Source organism: Penicillium mononematosum (genome assembly GCF_028829835.1).
Source record: "Penicillium mononematosum strain IBT 11891 chromosome Unknown utg000002l:1.0-8112719.0:1.0-8118358.0, whole genome shotgun sequence".
NCBI lineage: Eukaryota > Fungi > Ascomycota > Eurotiomycetes > Eurotiales > Aspergillaceae > Penicillium > Penicillium mononematosum.
In genome coordinates this window covers 6,040,221-6,059,135 of record NW_026643272.1, presented here as the reverse complement: position 1 = coordinate 6,059,135, position 18,915 = coordinate 6,040,221, and the positions used below count along the sequence as shown (strand labels likewise).

At 49.1% G+C, this 18,915-nt stretch overlaps 8 protein-coding genes across 8 annotated transcripts; 3 read left to right on the top strand and 5 right to left on the bottom strand.

Annotated features, from left to right (window-relative positions):
* Positions 1-365: 365 nt before the first annotated feature.
* On the bottom strand, positions 366-1,847 carry N7519_004081 (inositol phosphosphingolipid phospholipase; the record flags this gene model as incomplete). Its single annotated transcript, XM_057290857.1, has 1 exon — positions 366-1,847. One exon carries the CDS (start codon positions 1,845-1,847, stop codon positions 366-368), a length of 1,482 nt encoding a protein of 493 aa, XP_057152059.1.
* A 311-nt stretch (positions 1,848-2,158) lies between these two features.
* N7519_004080 (WD40 repeat domain-containing protein) lies at positions 2,159-3,829 on the top strand (the record flags this gene model as incomplete). The annotated part of the gene is given in 5 exon segments (XM_057290856.1): positions 2,159-2,327; positions 2,338-2,697; positions 2,758-2,921; positions 2,980-3,519; positions 3,551-3,829. 5 exon segments carry the CDS (start codon positions 2,159-2,161, stop codon positions 3,827-3,829), a joined length of 1,512 nt encoding a protein of 503 aa, XP_057152058.1.
* A 1,162-nt stretch (positions 3,830-4,991) lies between these two features.
* N7519_004079 (helix-turn-helix domain-containing protein) lies at positions 4,992-5,573 on the bottom strand (the record flags this gene model as incomplete). Its single annotated transcript, XM_057290855.1, has 1 exon — positions 4,992-5,573. The coding sequence occupies one exon, from the start codon at positions 5,571-5,573 to the stop codon at positions 4,992-4,994; it is 582 nt and encodes a 193-aa protein (XP_057152057.1).
* Positions 5,574-7,930: 2,357 nt separating this feature from the next.
* N7519_004078 (transient receptor potential ion channel family protein) lies at positions 7,931-10,144 on the top strand (the record flags this gene model as incomplete). The annotated part of the gene is made up of 2 exons (XM_057290854.1): positions 7,931-9,770; positions 9,843-10,144. 2 exons carry the CDS (start codon positions 7,931-7,933, stop codon positions 10,142-10,144), a joined length of 2,142 nt encoding a protein of 713 aa, XP_057152056.1.
* A 1,577-nt stretch (positions 10,145-11,721) lies between these two features.
* On the bottom strand, positions 11,722-13,402 carry N7519_004077 (uncharacterized protein; the record flags this gene model as incomplete). The annotated part of the gene is made up of 4 exons (XM_057290853.1): positions 11,722-11,852; positions 11,981-12,983; positions 13,049-13,212; positions 13,273-13,402. The coding sequence occupies 4 exons, from the start codon at positions 13,400-13,402 to the stop codon at positions 11,722-11,724; spliced, it is 1,428 nt and encodes a 475-aa protein (XP_057152055.1).
* A 980-nt stretch (positions 13,403-14,382) lies between these two features.
* On the bottom strand, positions 14,383-14,767 carry N7519_004076 (uncharacterized protein; the record flags this gene model as incomplete). The annotated part of the gene is made up of 2 exons (XM_057290852.1): positions 14,383-14,665; positions 14,727-14,767. The coding sequence occupies 2 exons, from the start codon at positions 14,765-14,767 to the stop codon at positions 14,383-14,385; spliced, it is 324 nt and encodes a 107-aa protein (XP_057152054.1).
* A 422-nt stretch (positions 14,768-15,189) lies between these two features.
* N7519_004075 (GTPase-activating protein GYP1) lies at positions 15,190-17,412 on the top strand (the record flags this gene model as incomplete). The annotated part of the gene is made up of 8 exons (XM_057290851.1): positions 15,190-15,213; positions 15,288-15,303; positions 15,378-15,387; positions 15,467-15,583; positions 15,656-16,110; positions 16,162-17,042; positions 17,099-17,191; positions 17,248-17,412. 8 exons carry the CDS (start codon positions 15,190-15,192, stop codon positions 17,410-17,412), a joined length of 1,761 nt encoding a protein of 586 aa, XP_057152053.1.
* An 80-nt stretch (positions 17,413-17,492) lies between these two features.
* N7519_004074 (dimethyladenosine transferase) lies at positions 17,493-18,902 on the bottom strand (the record flags this gene model as incomplete). Its single annotated transcript, XM_057290850.1, has 5 exons — positions 17,493-18,183; positions 18,265-18,329; positions 18,386-18,607; positions 18,664-18,701; positions 18,758-18,902. The coding sequence occupies 5 exons, from the start codon at positions 18,900-18,902 to the stop codon at positions 17,493-17,495; spliced, it is 1,161 nt and encodes a 386-aa protein (XP_057152052.1).
* Positions 18,903-18,915: the final 13 nt, after the last annotated feature.

Sequence of the window (18,915 nt, the reverse complement as noted above, 5' to 3'; positions counted from 1 at the left end):
GCACTCGCCTGTGCTGGCTCGCTTTGTCGTTTCTGCTTGCTTCTTGGTGCTGGTGGACTCGGTGGAGGTTTATGTAGCTTTGATGATGACGATTTCTTAACAAATGCACTTCACACTCATTTTGTGCAAATCCTCTTCCGTTCGAACCTGTAGACAAATATTTTATCTCGAGAGTTGATCTTGCTTTCAAATTGAAATTATGAATTAGTTTTGCCAGTCGAGGATAAGACTAGCCGGGCCTATGTAATACTACACTTTTGTAACCAATATAAAACATACAGATAAGCCACGCAATCAAGCCGCATCTCCCACGTATCATGTCATGCTCTTTCCACAAATTAGCTCGTGAAAAAGAAAACAATCAATCATTGCTCTGGTCTCTCTGCTTCTTTCGAAGCTGTACCTGCACCACTCTCCGCGGCAACCACCAAGCTCCTAGCATTTCTCACCTCCCACTCAAACTCCTTCAAGGCCCGCAATTCACCAGACATGAACAGTCCACCAATCAAACCATCCAATATCCCAGCGCCGAAGTTGAGCGTGCTGACCAGGACGAGGATAAATCCGATGTACGTGCGGCTGCCAACCCACCAGACGCCGACCATGCAACCAATAGAAACCACAATAGATATCAGGAAATGCGCCAGGCGCCAACGGCGCTGAGAGCGTTCACGGTTCACGTATTTGTGAATGATTTCAATGATGTCATCGTATGTTTCTGGTGAAAGAGAAGCGTTGGGGGAGACGGGCTTTGAGCTTGTTTTATGCAGGGCGGGAGAATTGGGAGAAGCTGGGGCAGAGTCTGTGGAGTGTGAAGGAGGGTATGTCGGTACCGAACGGGTGATGACAGCCTCAACGGCGAAGTGGTCGCTCAGCGAGCAGAGAAGAGTGGGATGGCGCTGTGTCATGGATATCTGAGCTGACTGGACAGACCAGGTAGATGGCGGGAATTCAGGCGGATAGCCACCGTCACCGATGAAGATATAATCCAAACGTTTGCCGCGTGGGTCAGGCGTGTCTTTGTCAATGACAATATCCTCACCCTTATCTAAGCGTTTGCGCATCGCCTCAGTCCAGCGCCAGGTATTGAAGGACCCATCGCACGTAGCTCCATTCTCGGCGAGATTGAACTCAGCGGTGGGAATCGGCCGATTCCGTGCTTTTTCAACAGGATCAATTGCCGCCGCGAGAGACGAGTCTGGGTGCAGCTCCCGCCAGACATCGCGAACAGGGCTCTGCGCGGTGATAAGACGGTGCGCAAAAGAGGAAGGCAGCATGTTAAAGTCGCCCAATCCGATGACTAGGTGCCCGCGTTCCGCGGCGCCACGCATGAGCTTGGAGATCTCCCATGCCTGTGCGGTCCGGTGGCAGAGATAAGAGTCGTTCGGTTCGCGTTCATACGGCGCGTGTAGGTGGGTGCAGAATACCTCGGCGACGTCAGCGGTACCAGGACCGAACCGAACGCGCGCGCAGGCCACTCCTTTCCCCACGAACCAATCTCCTCGGAAGAATGCCGTTGGTCGGCCATTCAATGGGTATCCGAACATGCTGCTTTCCTCGATCGGCCATTTTGACAGAATCGCCAATCCCGCGCCAAATATGCCTCCGTAATAAAATTTCCCGTACGGCAGGATGTGTCGAGTCTGATCGCGAATGCTTTCAAAATCCTTCTGGGTCCAACATTCTTGAAGCCCGACTATCTCTGGCGGCGGGCTGGCTACTGCCAACTGCCGCCCAATCTCTGACATGCGCTCATGGCGGTACTTGGCGATGTATTTGAGACCCCAGCAGTTGAATGTGAGAATGCGGATGTCACTTGGAGCTTTGGAGGGGATGGAGCAGGCCATTTGGCCCGGTATTGACTGGAATGAGCTTTGACGGCTATGTCAAGGTTATTAAACGACCAGGAAGCTCTCAATAAGGTGCTAAATAACTTTGGAAGGTATTATTCTACCTGAAGGTCTACGAGCCCACGTGGTTTAATATGACGCACCTGAGAAGCCGCCCCCAGGCTCACCGCTCGCAAAATACCACACCGCCTTGATATTGTGCTTCGCGACGCGTCTGGCATTTTCGGGATTCGACATTGGCTTGTTGACCCCATTTCGGCGCATTCGTATCTATTTATTTGGATGCTCTTGCGCATCCCTATTCCACAATGGATCGCGTCAACCCCCAGCCTCGCCGCCGGGACCCTCGCGCCCAATCTCCCGCTGAGTCTTCCTCCGATGAACTCGCCGCCGGCGACCATGATGAAGCGGAACGCCGCCGAGCCAGCTGGACTCTGCAAAAGGGCATCACCCCACTGCGCCCACAGAAGACCGGACGTCTGTACAGCGAGTCCGAAGAGCCCTGACGAGCTAGCTGTGGATGCCGACGAGTACTGGCGTTCTTCACGCAAGCGCAACCACCGCCGATCCCCTTCTCCGATCGCCCGCCCTAGCATCCGTGACGACCTCTCTCAGGGCGGGTCGGATGATCTTGCTGGAGATGATGTGACTGGCTCAGATGAAAACCAGGCTAGCGACGCCGACAACTGGTCCGATCGTTCTGCCACGCCTCTTGCTCCTCCGCCGCCTCCGCCGCCTCCCAAGCCCGAGCATCTGAATTACAAGGAGAAGTTTGTGATGCGCGGCCACCTGCGCGGAGTGTCGGCTGTGCAATTCTCGCCCGATTGCTCTATGATTGCTAGTGCAGGTATGTATTATACTCGTGATCTAGTTACTACAAGGCTTGATAACTGACTTTGCCCAACAGGTGCCGATGCAACTGTCAGGGTCTGGGACACTGCGAGTGGTAGACTCATTCATGTCTTTGAGGGTCATCTAGCTGGTATCTCTACCCTTGCCTGGGCCCCTAGCGGTGACTGGATTGCAACTGGTTCCGATGACAAAACGATTCGTTTCTGGAATGTGAACACTGTAAGAAACCCATCTGTTGTTTTATGTTCCAGCGCCTCTTACTAATGTTTTGATACAGCTCAAGGCCCACACCAAGGTCTTTGATGGCCATCATAACTACGTGTATCAGATCGCATTCGCACCAAAGGGTAACATCCTTGTCAGCGGTTCCTACGACGAGGCCGTGTTCATGTGGGATGTCCGCCGAGCACAAGTCATGCGCTCTCTGCCAGCGCACTCCGACCCTGTTGCCGGCATTGATGTCGTGTTTGACGGAACCCTAATCGCCTCATGCGCTCTGGACGGACTTATTCGTATCTGGGACACCCACAGTGGCCAGTGTCTCCGCACCCTGGTTATGGAAGATAACCCGCCTGCAACCTGTGTCAAGTTCTCCCCCAATGGTAAATACGTCTTGGCCTGGACCCTGGATGGCTGTATTCGGATGTGGAATTACGTCGGGAGCCGCGTCCTCAAGACATTCCAAGGCCATGTCAACAATAAATACAGCTTGTCGGGATGCTTCGGTACATATGGGCCCCGAGATGCGATCTACAACCCGCCCCTGTGCTTCGCCGTCAGTGGCAGCGAGGATGGCTCTATTATCTTCTGGGATATTGTGAGCAAGCAAATCTTGCAGCGCCTTAAAGGTCACTCAAACGCTGTCCTTTGTGTTCACGGGTACATTGAACGGCAAGCGTATGGTTGTGAGCTGCGGAGCGGACAAGACTGTTCGTCTGTGGGAAGAGGTGAATGAAAATGACACCGGACTTGACGATGATGAGTTTCGCGACGCCACCCCTACACCCGGGTCTCACTCGCAAAAGAGCACCCCTGCGCATGATGCAGACGGTGATGATGCCATGACTGACGTCTCTGCTGTGCCTTCCACTGCTGCTACCCCGGCGGAAGATGTGACGATGACATGATCTTTGTCATTTATCTAACGATTTTTCTTTCTTTCTGCATAGGCGACTGCTTTTTCGGGAAAGGGAAAATACCCCGGCGTCTGGAGTTGTTCCCATATGGACGATTTGTTTTTCCCTGCTGTTTTCTCAGCTTGGGCTTTTATTATTGCCGATGATACGTCATCTGCTTGATACATGTACTTGCATTGCATTCCAACATGTGACATATCGAGCGAATGTAATTATCCAGAGGCTGATAATTCAATATTTCACTCCTAACATTTGAGCAGTAGAGCTTAATTCGTCTTTGAATCGGTAAAAAGTGACATCTTCTGGGTCACCTACTGTTCTTGCGCCAACATGGATCTATTCTCCTTGATTGATAGATGGCGGGGGCCACCTATATGATTTGGCGGGCGCTGGAAAACGATTATATCCCTATCGAAAGGGAACGTCAGCTCTATATGAATGCAACAAGGGCTGCAAGGAATATATAAACGCAGTGTTTGCATCGCTGTTATCTTTCCCCCACCTAGTGAGTGTCCAGTAACTATCTAGTCAGGTATATCTGAGAGTAGATGTAGTGAAACACAGCTCATTTGTCATTGTTTCGGGAGGGTAGGTGTGATATATGGATCCTTTCAACGTGACAACAGCTTTGTTATTTGAAAGCAAGGATCTAGCAATATTCATGTGGCAGAGTATCTACCTCAAATGGCTACGATCTACCCAGGTCTTCATTCTGATCACATAGTATATTCATTTCGTCTTAGGATCATAAATGGGTCTATTGTGCTAGCATCTTGCCTGCAATTTCCCACACTATGTTGTATATACCTAACACTAATAGCATGATACAAACAAGCTGTGCGAAAACAATGACCTAACAGACGCCCGGGACCAATGACTGCTGCAGGCTACTAGATACAGTAAATGAACAGCACTGTGAATGTTTCTACTACAATGCACGTTGGAACCAATTGTCCGCCATGTGACATGGAGGCCATACAATAGTTTGTACAAAACGTATACTGCAGTGGAGGTTCCACTCCAATGCCCTATATATCCATATAGTTTATATTTGTCATGACATGCAGAATAAATCTGGTTGGATAATGGAGCACACAGCCCCAAATGAACACTCAACGCCGAAAATCCCAGGGTATCTCTTTCAACAAGCCATCTAATTGCGGACGACTTGATTCGCTGTAGCAGATGCAGGATCTTCCGACTCGCTGGGTGCTAGACCAGACCCTAAATCACCAGCCCAGCCAGCGGGAGGTGTATCGTATGACTGAGCAGCTTGAGCCCCATCAACTTGCTTGGTATCTGTTTTCCCAGCCAAAGAGGACCGAGCAGGCGTCTGTGTCTTCCTCAACCCGTCATCATTCAAAAACCGACGAAGCGACTCCTTGCCAACTTTATTATCAACCACCACCAGTAGTTCATCGTATGTAATTTGAGGATTCGCGTGGAAAGCTTCCCGGATTCGGGCTCGATCTTCGTCCTTCAGCTTCGACGGTCGGCCAGAGCGGGCTAATGAGTGGTTATTGATTCGGTTGCTTTCTCGGAGGATGGTGGATTTGATGGTCGAGAGGGGGATATGCGGGTATTCATCGTGGATTTGTTTGTAGGTCCATTTGGCTGTGGTTCTGAGCACACAGAGCCGGGTGCGAATGAATGGATCGAGTTCGGCCCCACGTCGACGAGATCTTTTCTCGGTTTTGTCTGGGGTCTCCGGCTTCTCGAGCCCCTCGGGCCCCATGGTAGCGAGCTTGTGCCTGGAGAGAGACGTGATGAGGGGTGAAATGGGGGTCTTTGGTTGTCCGTAGTAGGCGGTATAGATATCACATTTTCTGCCGCGTGCTCTAATAGGAAGGTGGTGTAAAGTATATATATATATATACCTTTCATTTTTGTATTCATTCAGGTGTTCACCTTATACAAGTAACAGGTACGCAGGTGAGTCTGCTTGTAGGATAATCGATTATACTTGACATAGCGTATACCTAGGTATTCTGTGATTTGCGACCATTGTTGATTATTTCAACATCTAGTGATAGTAGGAAACAAGACATTAAAAAGGGTACATATATTGTTGCATTATTTTGAGCATAATTTTCTCGCGAGCCAGGATTATCTCGAGCTTGGATATTAAAATTATTAAAATCCAATGCTGTGCCCAGGTGAAGGACAGAAGCCGTACTGTGAATAAACGGCAGACTATTTTTAGATTATTTGGATAATTGGGGGGTTTAGAGGAAAAAAGCATCTACAATATACGATTTATCCTTGATCTTTACTCTAGACCTCGTATTTTAACTCTTAAGTGGGAAATCTTTTACTCCGTATGTTGTTTTCATGAATAGATTTTTGGTGGGACCCATGGACTTTTCCTGGAGGCGGGATCAGTCCCCTATTTTGGTGTTGCTCCATTATTTAATATCATCCAAGGAAGGGTTTGTTCATTTTCGTGACAATCAACCTGAAACCATGAAACAGATAAATGTTTGCAAGGCTTTTCTACGGATTACTCTGTGACTGCTCTCTAACAACAGGCTAGTCTGTACGGAAGACGGACCTCGGGAGTATACAAATTATCTATGGACAACTAGTAAGCAATGTGGAAGGCCTGGAGCTATCAGAGGCTGTCAGTGATAATCACAACAATAATTGCTGTCCATCTGCTGTCACTAGCGATAAGAATAGATCTTGGTGATTTAGGGTGGCACTCTAGCGCTTGGCCCTGTCTCACATTGATGATCGGACCATAGGGTGAACCCACATAGGTCTCAAATTTAATTGTTTTTACTCCGTACACGCTCATAGTTTCCAAGATATGTGTGCAAAACACAAAATGTGATTCCTACAACATAGTTCTGGACCCGATTGATTACATGCATCATAACAAGGATTCCAAGAACATTATGTGTCCATCTAGAAGCCTGTAAGGGGTCCACTGGTAAGTCTAGAACTGGGATTGTGCGAGGATCTTCGATCGGCGCTCCAATCCTAAGCCCTGTAGCTTTCTCTCATCCTTGTGTGTGCGACGCCTGCCCCGCGAGGGGCACACGTCATACATAATATGTACCTGAGCACTGTGATGGGGATGTGCGATTCGTGAAGATGTGGATTATGGATATAGAGCATTCAAGTTTCGGTTCTGCAGGTACCGCTATCCCCGAGTAATGTACTCCGTACCTTGCGCCAACGTAATAATACACGAATTAATTTGAATGGTCGAATCATAATTCGTAAACACGGGAGGCAATTGACATCCCGTGTTGTTGTGGCTGGTGTGGCGTTTGGAATCCCCTTGGAGGAATGTGTTCCATGGGTGGGCGACCGGGAGAATTTTTAGCGCCCACTCCTTTGGGTCATCTTAGGCAGGAACCTTGGTAACTTGAGTGGTTAACCTTGGGTTGAAATGGTCTGGTGGAAACGTTGGAAGCTTTAAATATGAGCTTCAACTGCTTATGTATGTACGGAGTACCTTGACTCCTTTTCTAACTGACACGATTAGACCATATTTTGGGAAATAATACGAGAGAAAAATAAAATTAAGATATAAATACCAAGCCTAATGGAAATAGTAACATACCAAGCGTTAGGTCTAGACTGAAACGGGGGGGACAATCAGTCCCAAATTCAGGGGCCAAGTTTTTAGACTAATCGTGTAGTAATTCTACGATCCAGCCCTGGGAGACTTCTCTTTTCCTCTTCCACTGATCATCGCATTGTGAGAGGGGGAATCTCATTCACTAATCCCCAATCGCTTCCTCTCTCCTACTACTCTCGTTCACTGTCTGTCGCTCAATTATTTACAGCACTTGGTTTACTCGAAAAACCAGTGTCTCACAATCCCACTACGTCCTTGCGACCCTTTCGACTCATTTATTATTATTTATCTTTTTATTTCTTTCCTCTAGCGGGTTGATCCTGCTTTTCCATTTGACTTTTTCCCCCTGTGCACTTACCCACAGTCGCTCCATATATCGTTACAACCCGTCCGATCATCGCGCGAGTCGATCCCTACATCCTTGATGAATACGCGCCTCCTTGGTTCAAACTGTTAGATTGAGATTGGTATAACATATTGAACATCAATTGTGCCTGGCCAACATGCAGAACTTCATCTGGGCTCTGCTAGGCCTGGCCATCGTGCCTCAAGCCCTGGCAGCCGACACCTTATCCACGAGCGGATTCAACCTATGCATGACCGACTCGGCAATCAATGTCCAAAAGATGGATGTCACCTACACTCGTTCTACTGGAGTAGTTGTCTTCGACGTGGCTGGTACCAACGCGATGAAACAGAATGTGTCGGCGGCTATCACCGTCACTGCTTATGGCAACGAACTCTACCGCAAAGAATTTGATCCCTGTGGCAATGACATCCATGTTGAAGAACTTTGCCCCGTCCCCAAGGGCACTTTCAAGGCGAGTGGATCCATGGAGGTTCCGGCCGAATATGCTAGCCAGATCCCTGGTATCGCATTCAACATGCCCGACTTGGATGGTCAGGCAAAGCTTATCCTCAAATCCAAGGAAGGAAGCCAGGCTAACGTGGCATGCATCGAATCTCAACTATCCAACGGCCACACCACCAACGTCGGGGCGGTCAAATATGTCTCGGCAGGCATTGCGGCAGGCGCTCTAGCACTGAGCGGTGTTTCTGCCGTCGGCTCGGCAGGAGCTGCTGGATCAACGACATCCAGCCCTGGATTTGGCGATGTAATGGGCTGGTTCCATTCCATGGCCACCAATGGCATGCTCAGTGTCGCCTACCCACAGGTCTATCGCAGCTTCTCCTCGAACTTCATGTGGAGTACGGGTATGATCCCTTGGCCTGGTCTGCTGCAGTCCATCGACAACTTCCGGGCGGCCACAGGTGGTAACTTGACCACGGAAAGCTATGAGTACCTGAAGAATCAATCTATGACGCATAGTGGCTCATCTTCCACCAACACAACGAAACGGAGCTGGGATTACACCATCGAATTCGGCCAGATGGTTGCTCGCTCGGTTGAGGCCTCCGCCGATGATAGTGTTTCGGAATCGGACAGCTCTTCGGACAGTGAGGAATCATCGAGCACGGTCAGCGACCTGAAGCAAGTCGCTCAAGATCTGATGGTTCCTTCTGCCGATGTTTTCATGACCGTTCTCGTGATCTTCGCCATCGTTATCGCTGTGGTTGTCGTCGGTATTCTTTTGATGAAGGTCGTCCTGGAAGTATGGGCGCTGTATGGCAACTTCCCTGAAAAGCTGTCCGACTTCCGGAAGGATTATTGGGGCTTGATGGCACGGACAATCACCAACATGATCCTTGTGCTTTACAGTATCTGGGTGCTATACTGTGTCTACCAACTACGAAAGGGTGACTCCTGGGCAGCAAAGCTGCTGGCTGCCATAACCCTCTCTCTCTTCACAGCGCTACTTCTTTTCTTTGCCATTCGCATCGTCTACATGGCTCGCAAATACAAGAAGGTCGAGGGAGATACCGACAGCCTGTACGAGGATAAGGAAACATGGAGAAAGTACAGTCTGTTCTACGACAACTACAAGAAGGACTTCTGGTGGCTCTTCATCCCCGTCATTATATACGCATTGGTCAAGGGTTGCATCATCGCCGGCGGCCAGGGCCACGGTCTGTTCCAAAGCGCCGGTCAGCTCGCCTGCGAAATCCTTCTGTTGGGACTCTTGGTGTGGAGCCGCCCATATGCCACCAAGGCATCAATGGGAATCAACATCGCCGTCCAGGTCGTACGTGTTCTGTCCATTGCATGCGTCCTGGTCTTCGTCGAAGAACTCGGTCTTTCCCAAACAACAAAGACCGTAACCGGCATTGTCCTCATTGTCGTTCAGTCTACTCTCACTGCAGTCCTCGCTATTCTCATTGCAGTCAACGCCTTCATCACTTGCTGTCGCGAGAACCCGCATGCTAAGGCGAGAAGAGAAGCTGGTAAGTCGAAGCTACCTTGTGATCTGCGTCCCATTCCAACACATGAAGATACTAACGATCCCTTTCTTATAGAAAAAGCAAACCGCGACATCGACGACCTCACTCCTCTGGACGCCCGAGACTCTCTCCTGATGGACCACCCACAGCGCAAGGAGTACGCCGAGATGAGCAACTTCAACTTCACTGGCCCATACGAGTCTTACCGAGACGAGCCCAAGCGAGCCGGATCACCTGGCAGCAACGAACGCGATGGCCTAGTCTACAATGACTACGGCGTAGCGCACGGGCGCAGCACAAGTCCCGACAGCCACCGCTCGCGAAGCTCTATCGAAGGCCGTCGTCCCACAGCCCCGGGCTACGGGATGGCATATTAAAAAAAAAGAAACAACAAAAAAGAATAAAAAACAACCAACGAAAGCGTCACAGACTCGATATGACGTTACACTTCTTTCTTCTCTCGCATCTTTCCACCTTCCTTCCTACTCGACATTCTTAGATCTGACACGCGCGCTGTGGCTTGGGAGTTACTTTTTTTGACGGTTTTTAGCGTGCTTGAAAATGGCGGCTGGGCATTTATTGATCTTCCCGCCTTTAGATGCATCTTCCTGTGTGATATCACTGCCATTCTTTTTTCATCTTGTCTCTATACATACCTCATTCATTACCATGTTTACCATCTATCCATTTATATTACAGCTTGCAATTGATGAGCATTTCTTGTATATTGATTTCTTAATCTTCCCTGTGTCTTATTGATAGTCTTGTGGCCCTGGAAATGAGTATATTGCTTCAAAAGTCCCATGGACTATGTATATTCTTAGAACTTGGCCCCAATAGCAGCCCGGGGTTGAATTCGAGTATTCCATCCCTTCTTAGCATTAAGTATTTGAACATAACCCCATAGTATTTTGAACCCTATATAACTACCTGCTAATCTTATGATTCCTACATGTAGTTGAGACAGGTCTGCAGATAGAAACGCTGGTATACATAATGGAAGCGCGATGGATGGGTAGAAAGAGCATTTCAAAGTGACGAGTCCTTTACCTGAAAAATCTTGTGAAAAACAAATTATTAACTGGTAATTCTGTTCTTAGCGTGCTGCAAGCCGGGTGGTTATATTGTGGGCAGGGTCTCACAAGCGTGCTAAAAGATCTATGGACTGGGTTGAATGATGCGCCAACTGGCCAATCTTCCCAGTCACGTGGATTGCGTGGCCCTATCTGGAAGACAGCCCATGCAATTAATTTGATCAACACCATAAAAACAAAGATTCTGAGATCAAACATGCATTGACGTCTATCTAGAAGTATCTTCAATTGCCATCCAGTAAATTGAAGTACACTGTACATAAGAGCCCTGCGTGGCTTGGTAGAGGCCTGTCGCGCTGGTTCCCGCAGACCTTGCAGCTTTATATATTGAATTTCTTTTTCCAACGAACACCAAGAACCCTACGGACTACCAACACCGAAGACCTTACGCCCTACGCCCTACGTGATCATCCACAACATAACTCTCGAACGAGCACTATCGACTTTTGATTGTGAGGCTATCTCCACAACAAAAAGTAGTGTATCGCCGAGCTTCAAACGAAGATTGAAGACAGGCCCTCACCGATTACCGAACAATTTCCCTCCCGCTTAGCGCGGATAGCCTCAGCCCAAGCACCCAAGGTTGATCCTCGAACCTCGGCCCTCACGAACAGAAACACAAAAGCACCGGACGAGATAACCTTGAAGTGAAGTCAAAGAGTATGGGAAACGCCAATACAAACAGCTCGCCGGTTGTCCACTTCGCGCTGGCTGGCGGCCACGCAATTATCAATCCATGAGGCCCAAAATCGCTGGCCTCAGGTAAAAAAAAGACTTAAAAAACACATGAAAGAAACGAAATCGTATCTGAAAACGAGAAGAGACTAGATGCGTCACTTGAAATGGCCATAATAAGCAGATTAGCGCTGGTAAGGATGGAAGGCACGGTGTCCACCTCGGCCGCCACCACGGTAGTTCGCACCAGGCTTGCCGGCGTTACGAGGTCCAGTGGGGGCATTAGCGGGCGCAGTGCTCTGGGCCTGAGTGGTTCCTGTTTGAGAGAAGTGTTAGTTAATGTGGACAAATAAAATAAGAACGGAATTGCGATGAAAGGGGCATAATATGCAAAGACTCGTAAGAATCACATACCACTACCCGAACTTCCAATGCGTCTCATACCTGCTGGTCCGGTCGGGACGTGAGGTTGAGGAACTTCATCGTACATGCCCTCCCACGAAGTTGGGCCACCCTGCTGCTGGTAAGGCGAGAAACCACGAGGGTCCATCGAACGGTTCATCTGCTGTTGTTCATACTTTTGCTGCTCGAAGGCAATCTGCTCCGTGGCATTGTATCCCGGTCCAGCCTGTCCTCTGGCTGCGTTTGGGGTTCCGTTGTTGTAGTTGGCAGCCATAGCGGCGGCGTTGGGAGCGGGGCTGGCGGAGTCGCTGCCTGGACCACCGGGGGTACTGGCTTGGTTGGGCTGCATCATGGCGGTGTTCATCATGTTGGGCATAGCCTGCTGGGAGCCAGGGCTCTGAGGGCTAGGGCTCATAGTACCTTGCTGCTGCGCACCCATTTGCTGTTGCTGTTGCTGCTGCTGGCGCATCTGCATCTGCTGCATCTGCTGCATTTGTTGCATCTGAGCCATCATAGCGGGGTTCATGTTCATAGCGCCACCCATGTTCATACCGGGCATTCCTCCCTGACCAGCAGCCATCTGATGCTGCAAAACGGTAAAGTACTGTTGCATGCGTTGCCAGTATTGGGCCATCATTTGAGGAGTCATGGTACTACCCTGTCCCTGCTGAGTGGCTTGCTGCTGACCTCCATCGTTCTGGGATTGGTCACGGTATCCTCCGGCGCGGTGGCCTCCGCGTTGATCGTTGTTATCACGCAGGTTGCCACGGGGCTGTGCCTTCTTGACCTCAATTGGCTTGCCAAGAATCTCAAGAGGACGGGAGAGAGCCTTCTCAACAGCAGCATCACCGTCAAAAGTAACGAAACCAAATCCGCGGGGACGTCCAGTGTCCTTGTCCATCATAAGAGTAGCATCCACAACACGGCCGAACTGCATAAAGAATTGCTTAAAGTCCTGCTCGGTAGCCTCCTGGCTAACACCACCAACGAAAATCTTCGAAGTCTTCTCCTGTTCATCGCGAGGAATAGCACGCTTGGGATCAATCTTCGATATTTGTCAGCAAGCAGTTCATTTTTCCTTAATTGTCCCAACTGTGAGATAGTTCTTACAATCTTTCCATCCAGATAATGCTCCTTCACCATCACAGTATTGACAGTCTTAGCGTCACGGAAAGTCAAAAATCCAAAGCCGCGAGAGCGCCCAGTGGCGCTATCCCTCATGACGGTGCACTCCTGAACCTCACCGAATTGAGAGAAGTAGTCACGGAGGGACTCTAAACACCAAGATATGTTAGCTAGATCACGCGTTTTCCGCGTAACAAAGATATATTTACCGTCTGTAGTTTCCCAGTTCAGACCACCGATGAACATCTTTCTAACCATCGAGTAGTCATCGGTTAGCAAACGTTCAGAGCAAAGACGATAAGCAGAATCCCCAGGGGAACGATATTCAACGAGCGACATGATGAAGACAATGTGATAGAATAATAATAATGAGGGTAGGAAGTAAACCAATGTGCAAAGGTGGCGGGGTATTGCTATTCATGGGCTATTCGAATGCGAAAAGCTTCGCTATTCTGAGCATAACTGCCCAAAACAGGGCACGTGCTAGGTCGGTACATGGCCCTTGTAACTCGTAGTCACTGTCAATGTATACTTGTATGGTCTTGAGAGATTTTGATGTTCATGACCGGGATTTAACGTCAAGCCCACTGGTTTACATGGGCCATGCAGAATTCATATCCTCCTCTTTCTGAATTGCTCAAGCCGGAGACAGGCGAGATGAGAAGCGTGGAGGTGCAAGTATTTCAGTCGTAAAAAGTGAATTTGTCACTGTCTGTCTGTCTGACCCGTGAAAACCTTTGCCTTGTCTAACACAGAGTCCCAAGCTAGATAGCTACTTCTGCTCTGCCCTATCAAGGTATATCGACAGGAAACTATATAGTATCCGCTGTACTATATATCGTTTGTGACAAAGGTCCGTGGGTGGCGGTTGATTTGCGCAAGCGATTGTCTTGATCAAGAGTTCCAGGCGACGTGCCTTTTGAGCCTCTGTTGGATTCCGCGTAGCAAATGCTGGAGTATCCCGATATGATGCGTAGACTTTGGTGGACGTTGGTCGTTGTGCGATGGCGTTCTTCCAACAGATATGTTGATTGGCCGCCGAGTCCGCATTTTGTTTTCCCTCCTTTCCAAGGTTGAAAACGCAGGCGCCATCAACCAACCGGTAAAATTTTCCTCAAATAGCCCATACTTCACAGCCCAGAGAGATCTTAACCCGCAGATAGGAGACTCCTTCCTGCACCCAGAATTGTAGTCGAACCCATGAATAGCAATTGGCGTCACCCAGGCTTGTACCAGCGAGGTAAAGCCCCCAACCAGACGAATACATGCAATTGGGTAGAGTTCGAATGTGGAGATGTAAAGAAATGCGATTAGTGGACTTACCCGTCTTCTTTGATTCCTGTTCCGTGAGACTCGGTTTCGATAGGAGGGGGTGCCTGGGTAGTGGCAGGGGTGCCATAAGCGTTTCCGGAGCCATTGTGATAACCCGGGTCAAACTCGGAAGGCTGAGCAGGCTGCGATTCATATGTGCTGACAGGGGCAGGGGCGAAATCCTGTCCAGCACCGTCTCCAGCAGGAGCAGGGTTGGTCGCGCCTACATCAGTAGGCTTCGGCGCCTCAGTCGCTGCAGTGGTACGATTGGTAGACTCATCGGCATCGTAACTAAAAATTGAAATTCGATTAGGAATTCGTTATTCAATGTAAAGTGAAGTAGAAAACATACAGATCAGCGAAGAGATCATCTCCATCCTCTGGGTCAGCCATGATAACACAGTGAGCAGTCAATAAAGCGATAAGACAGTTAGTCACTGGAATAAGTGTAACCCTAGTAAATCAGAGTAGAAGCAAAACAAAACTAAGAAGAAGAGCGAAAATCTTGTGAGCGAGCGGGAGAAGAGAAGAAGTCCAACCGCGGGAGTCCCCAACCGGAGTGCTTACGTAATGCGGTTGTCTTCACGACTCGGGACCAAAGCTAGGCATTCTGGATCTATACATGCTTAGAACCTACAATATTGCTTTGATTTGTCTTTTGTTTCGAGTTCATTCCTCCCAAATATGCTCTATTGATCTTCTATTTTGTTCCTACATGGCCTGGCTGCAGGATACGGCATTCATCCTATCACAGTGCCACCCCGCACGTGTATCAGACTCCCGCATGAGCACACCACTTTCGGAATCCCCATACAATGGCGAACAAAAAAGGGCAGCAGGTATGTTCATCTTCCCAGCCTTAAGGCTTTCTTGAATCCTTGTCTGCTGGCCATTGAGCTAACTCCATCTCTAGGAAATGGTCCAGCTTGGTTCGTATCTCTAGCCTCTCCTTTGCATTTTAATCGCAGCTATAGCTTACATGGCCTTTCTTTCCATTTTACAGACAAGTCGGAGTAAGTGAAAGCTTTATATGCCCTCTTCTACAGCTATAGAAGTACCTATAAGGTCTATTGAATGCTAATATCTTCGAAGACGTTCCGAATCACCATTCTGGGCTGGCCGAAGTACGCCCCTAAGCCAGGGATCATCAAAGTTCTATGGCTCCAATACTGTTGTTGGCGCATCATACTCGCATGCCAATATTGTACAGTATGTTATCAATGCATCCTACAGATCCAGCAATTGATCGGAAACAATGACTGACAAGTGTCTTTTTGGCAGACCTACCTCGGCCCCGAAAACACCGCCGAAGCCATCAGCGACAAATACTCCATCGAACTTGGCTCGCAGGACAGGAAACCTGGTTGCCTCACCTCCCCGGCAACCCTATCCCGGCATTATGACCGAAGGGGTCGACGAGTGGAGTCGTGACCCCACGGATGATGACGAAGAAGATGATGACGACGAGATTGTTTATGATGATGACGAAGATGAATTCGGGCTCCCTAGTCTTGCTAGTATGAGGAGGAAAAGATCCGCGCCTTTGAAGGCTCAGAATATTGATTTCAGTGGTGGGGCAGGCAACCCCTCAACCCTTGGGTATGGATTGGCAGCTGCCAACAGACAACGCGCGAATAGTGCAGATATCGCGGAAGAGCGTGGTGCCCCGATGTATCCAACTGCTCGCAAGGGAGAAGGGAAGATTCTGCGGCCTCAATACAAGGACATATTACAAGGTATGTACGAGTTGATCACAGAAAAAAGTAGGGCAATGCTGACAGTTATAGACCCTGCTAATGCTTTGAACCTCATCAACCACTCCCCACCTCCTATAGATGCTTCACCCAAAGACAGGGACATCCATTCGAGTCGCATTACGCGAATCAACAAGTTCAAGCGCATCCTACAAGCAAGTACGGTATCTCCTACCGAACTGCGGGATCTCGCTTGGTCAGGTGTCCCGGAAGAAGTGCGGCCAATGACTTGGCAGCTTCTCCTTGGCTATCTTCCTACAAATAGTGAACGACGTGTCTCCACTCTCGAACGGAAGCGTAAGGAGTACCTTGACGGAGTCCGGCAGGCCTTTGAACGAGGCAGCGGGGCAAGCTCTGCAAACCCCCCTTCAAACAAGGGCCGCGGGAGAGGACTTGATGAGGCAGTATGGCACCAGATTAGCATTGATGTCCCACGTACCAGCCCCCACATTCCGCTGTACGGCTATGAAGCCACCCAGCGGTCTTTGGAGCGCATCCTTTATCTCTGGGCCATTCGACACCCAGCAAGTGGTTATGTTCAGGGTATCAATGATCTAGTCACACCATTCTGGCAGGTCTTCCTGGGCGTTTACATAACCGACTTGAACGTTGAAGAAGGCATGGACCCAGGCCAATTGCCTCGAAGTGTGTTAGATGCGGTGGAAGCGGACACTTTTTGGTGCCTGACAAAGCTGCTGGATGGTATCCAGGACAATTACATTTATGCCCAGCCTGGCATTCACCGACAGGTCAGGGCACTACGAGACTTGACAGTGCGCATCGATGCAGCACTGGCAAAACACCTTGAACAAGAAGGTGTGGAATTTATGCAATTTAGTTTCCGATGGATGAACTGCTTGCTCATGCGGGAAATGAGCATCAAAAATACGATACGCATGTGGGACACGTACATGGTACGTTTCCCCCTAGGGAACTTTTTTTTTTTGCATGATACTGATCGTCATTCTAGGCTGAGGAGCAGGGCTTCTCTCGATTCCACCTCTATGTCTGCGCCGCATTCTTGGTCAAATGGACGGATCAATTGGTCAAGATGGATTTCCAGGTACGATTTCCGAAGTGAATATCGCCACTATTAAACAGGAACTAACGTTCTTCCAGGAGGTCATGATGTTCCTCCAGGCATTGCCAACGAAGGGTTGGACCGAGAAAGACATTGAGCTCTTACTGAGCGAAGCATTTATATGGCAAAGCCTGTTTCAAGACTCGCGTGCTCATCTCCGGCCTGCTGGTGATGAACCCCCTGGAAATGGTATCTTTTATTGATAGTAATCATAATTCATGACCCGAATTCCCAACTTCTGTTTTCGGATGCTTTCCCTCGGGGCAGACATGATCTGTCTCGCTCAGTTGAAATGAATGCCCTTTTGGTTGAATGCCCACAGCAGCTTCAAGAAATCATTCTCATCACACATCCTCGCGCGCTTCTCTCCGAGGCCAGTGTCATCGTCCAGGACCTGGCGAACCTTTTCACGGACTAGCTCCGCAACCTTGCCACGCTTCTTGCGCGAAGCTCCATTCTTGAGTGCTGCTTCGAGGCGGGCATTTGTGGTCTCCTTAAAGAAATCAGGAACATCGTCATCGTCCATATCCATGACCTCGTCGACCGGTTCCTCGGCAGCCTGTTCCTCTTCTTGCTCCTCGCCCATGTCCATCACCATGGCATCATCATTGGCGACTTCAACCGGGCCATCCTCCACTGGGATGTCGTTTTGCGCACACCATGTCCGATAGTTTGCCTCTAGCAATTCCATGATGCTTGACGTACCGATGAAACTAGAACGGAGAGTCTTGTTCTTCCGAACGAAAACAATTCGCAAAAGACCATCCCACTCTTCGTAGTTGATCTGTGGTCGTGGATTCTTAGGGACCATTCGAATGACGCTGGACTCGACTTGCGGCGGTGGCTTGAAGTTGTTTTTGCCAACCTTCATGATATGATCGATCTTGGCCCACATTTGCGCATTGACTGAAAGTCGACTGTAAAGTTTGTCGCCAGGCTTGGCGAATAAACGCAGAGCGAATTCACGTTGGAACCTGTATGGGTAGTTCACATGTAAGCCCTCAATTGCACAGAACATTTTCCGAGTACTTCTAGCCTCGATGACGGAGACTTACATGAGAATGCAGGAACGAGGTGCAGGAGATGTAGCTAGGAGTTTGAATGTGAGAGGAGAAGAGATCTTGACTCTGTTAGAATCGGGAAGAACATGCGCAAAAGATTTGGAGTTATACGTACCTGGTAGGGAGTATTACTGATGCAGACATCGAAGTATGGGAGCTCTGTCTTCATCACATCTCCAAGAATGACCTCAAGGCGCTTTTGGTATGGTGTGGACTGGAAGCGCTTGGTGACTTCTGCAGCCATACGAGGATCCAATTCCACGGCGATGCACTTCTTCGCCTTTTCCAAAATCTTGGCAGTCAAGTTACCTGTACCGGGACCAATTTCAAGGACGACCTGTTGATTCACACCATTAGTGTTTGTCAAGTCAACTAATGTCTTTTGTAACTCACATCACTTTGCTTGAGCTCGGCCTTTTCCACAATTGCAGCTAGATAACTCCATGTTAACTATGGAATACTTAGTGCAGTAAAAAGCAGTCCCTACCAGCGATACCAGGGTTCTTCAGAACGTGCTGGCCAATATCAGTGTTCATCTTGAAGATGCTGTGAGCAGCTTTTGTCTTGGCAGCAGCATCTGACAGGCCCTGCGAAGCGGCGCTGTTGCGCTTCGGCTTGTTGACCTTTGGCATATTGGAATAACGA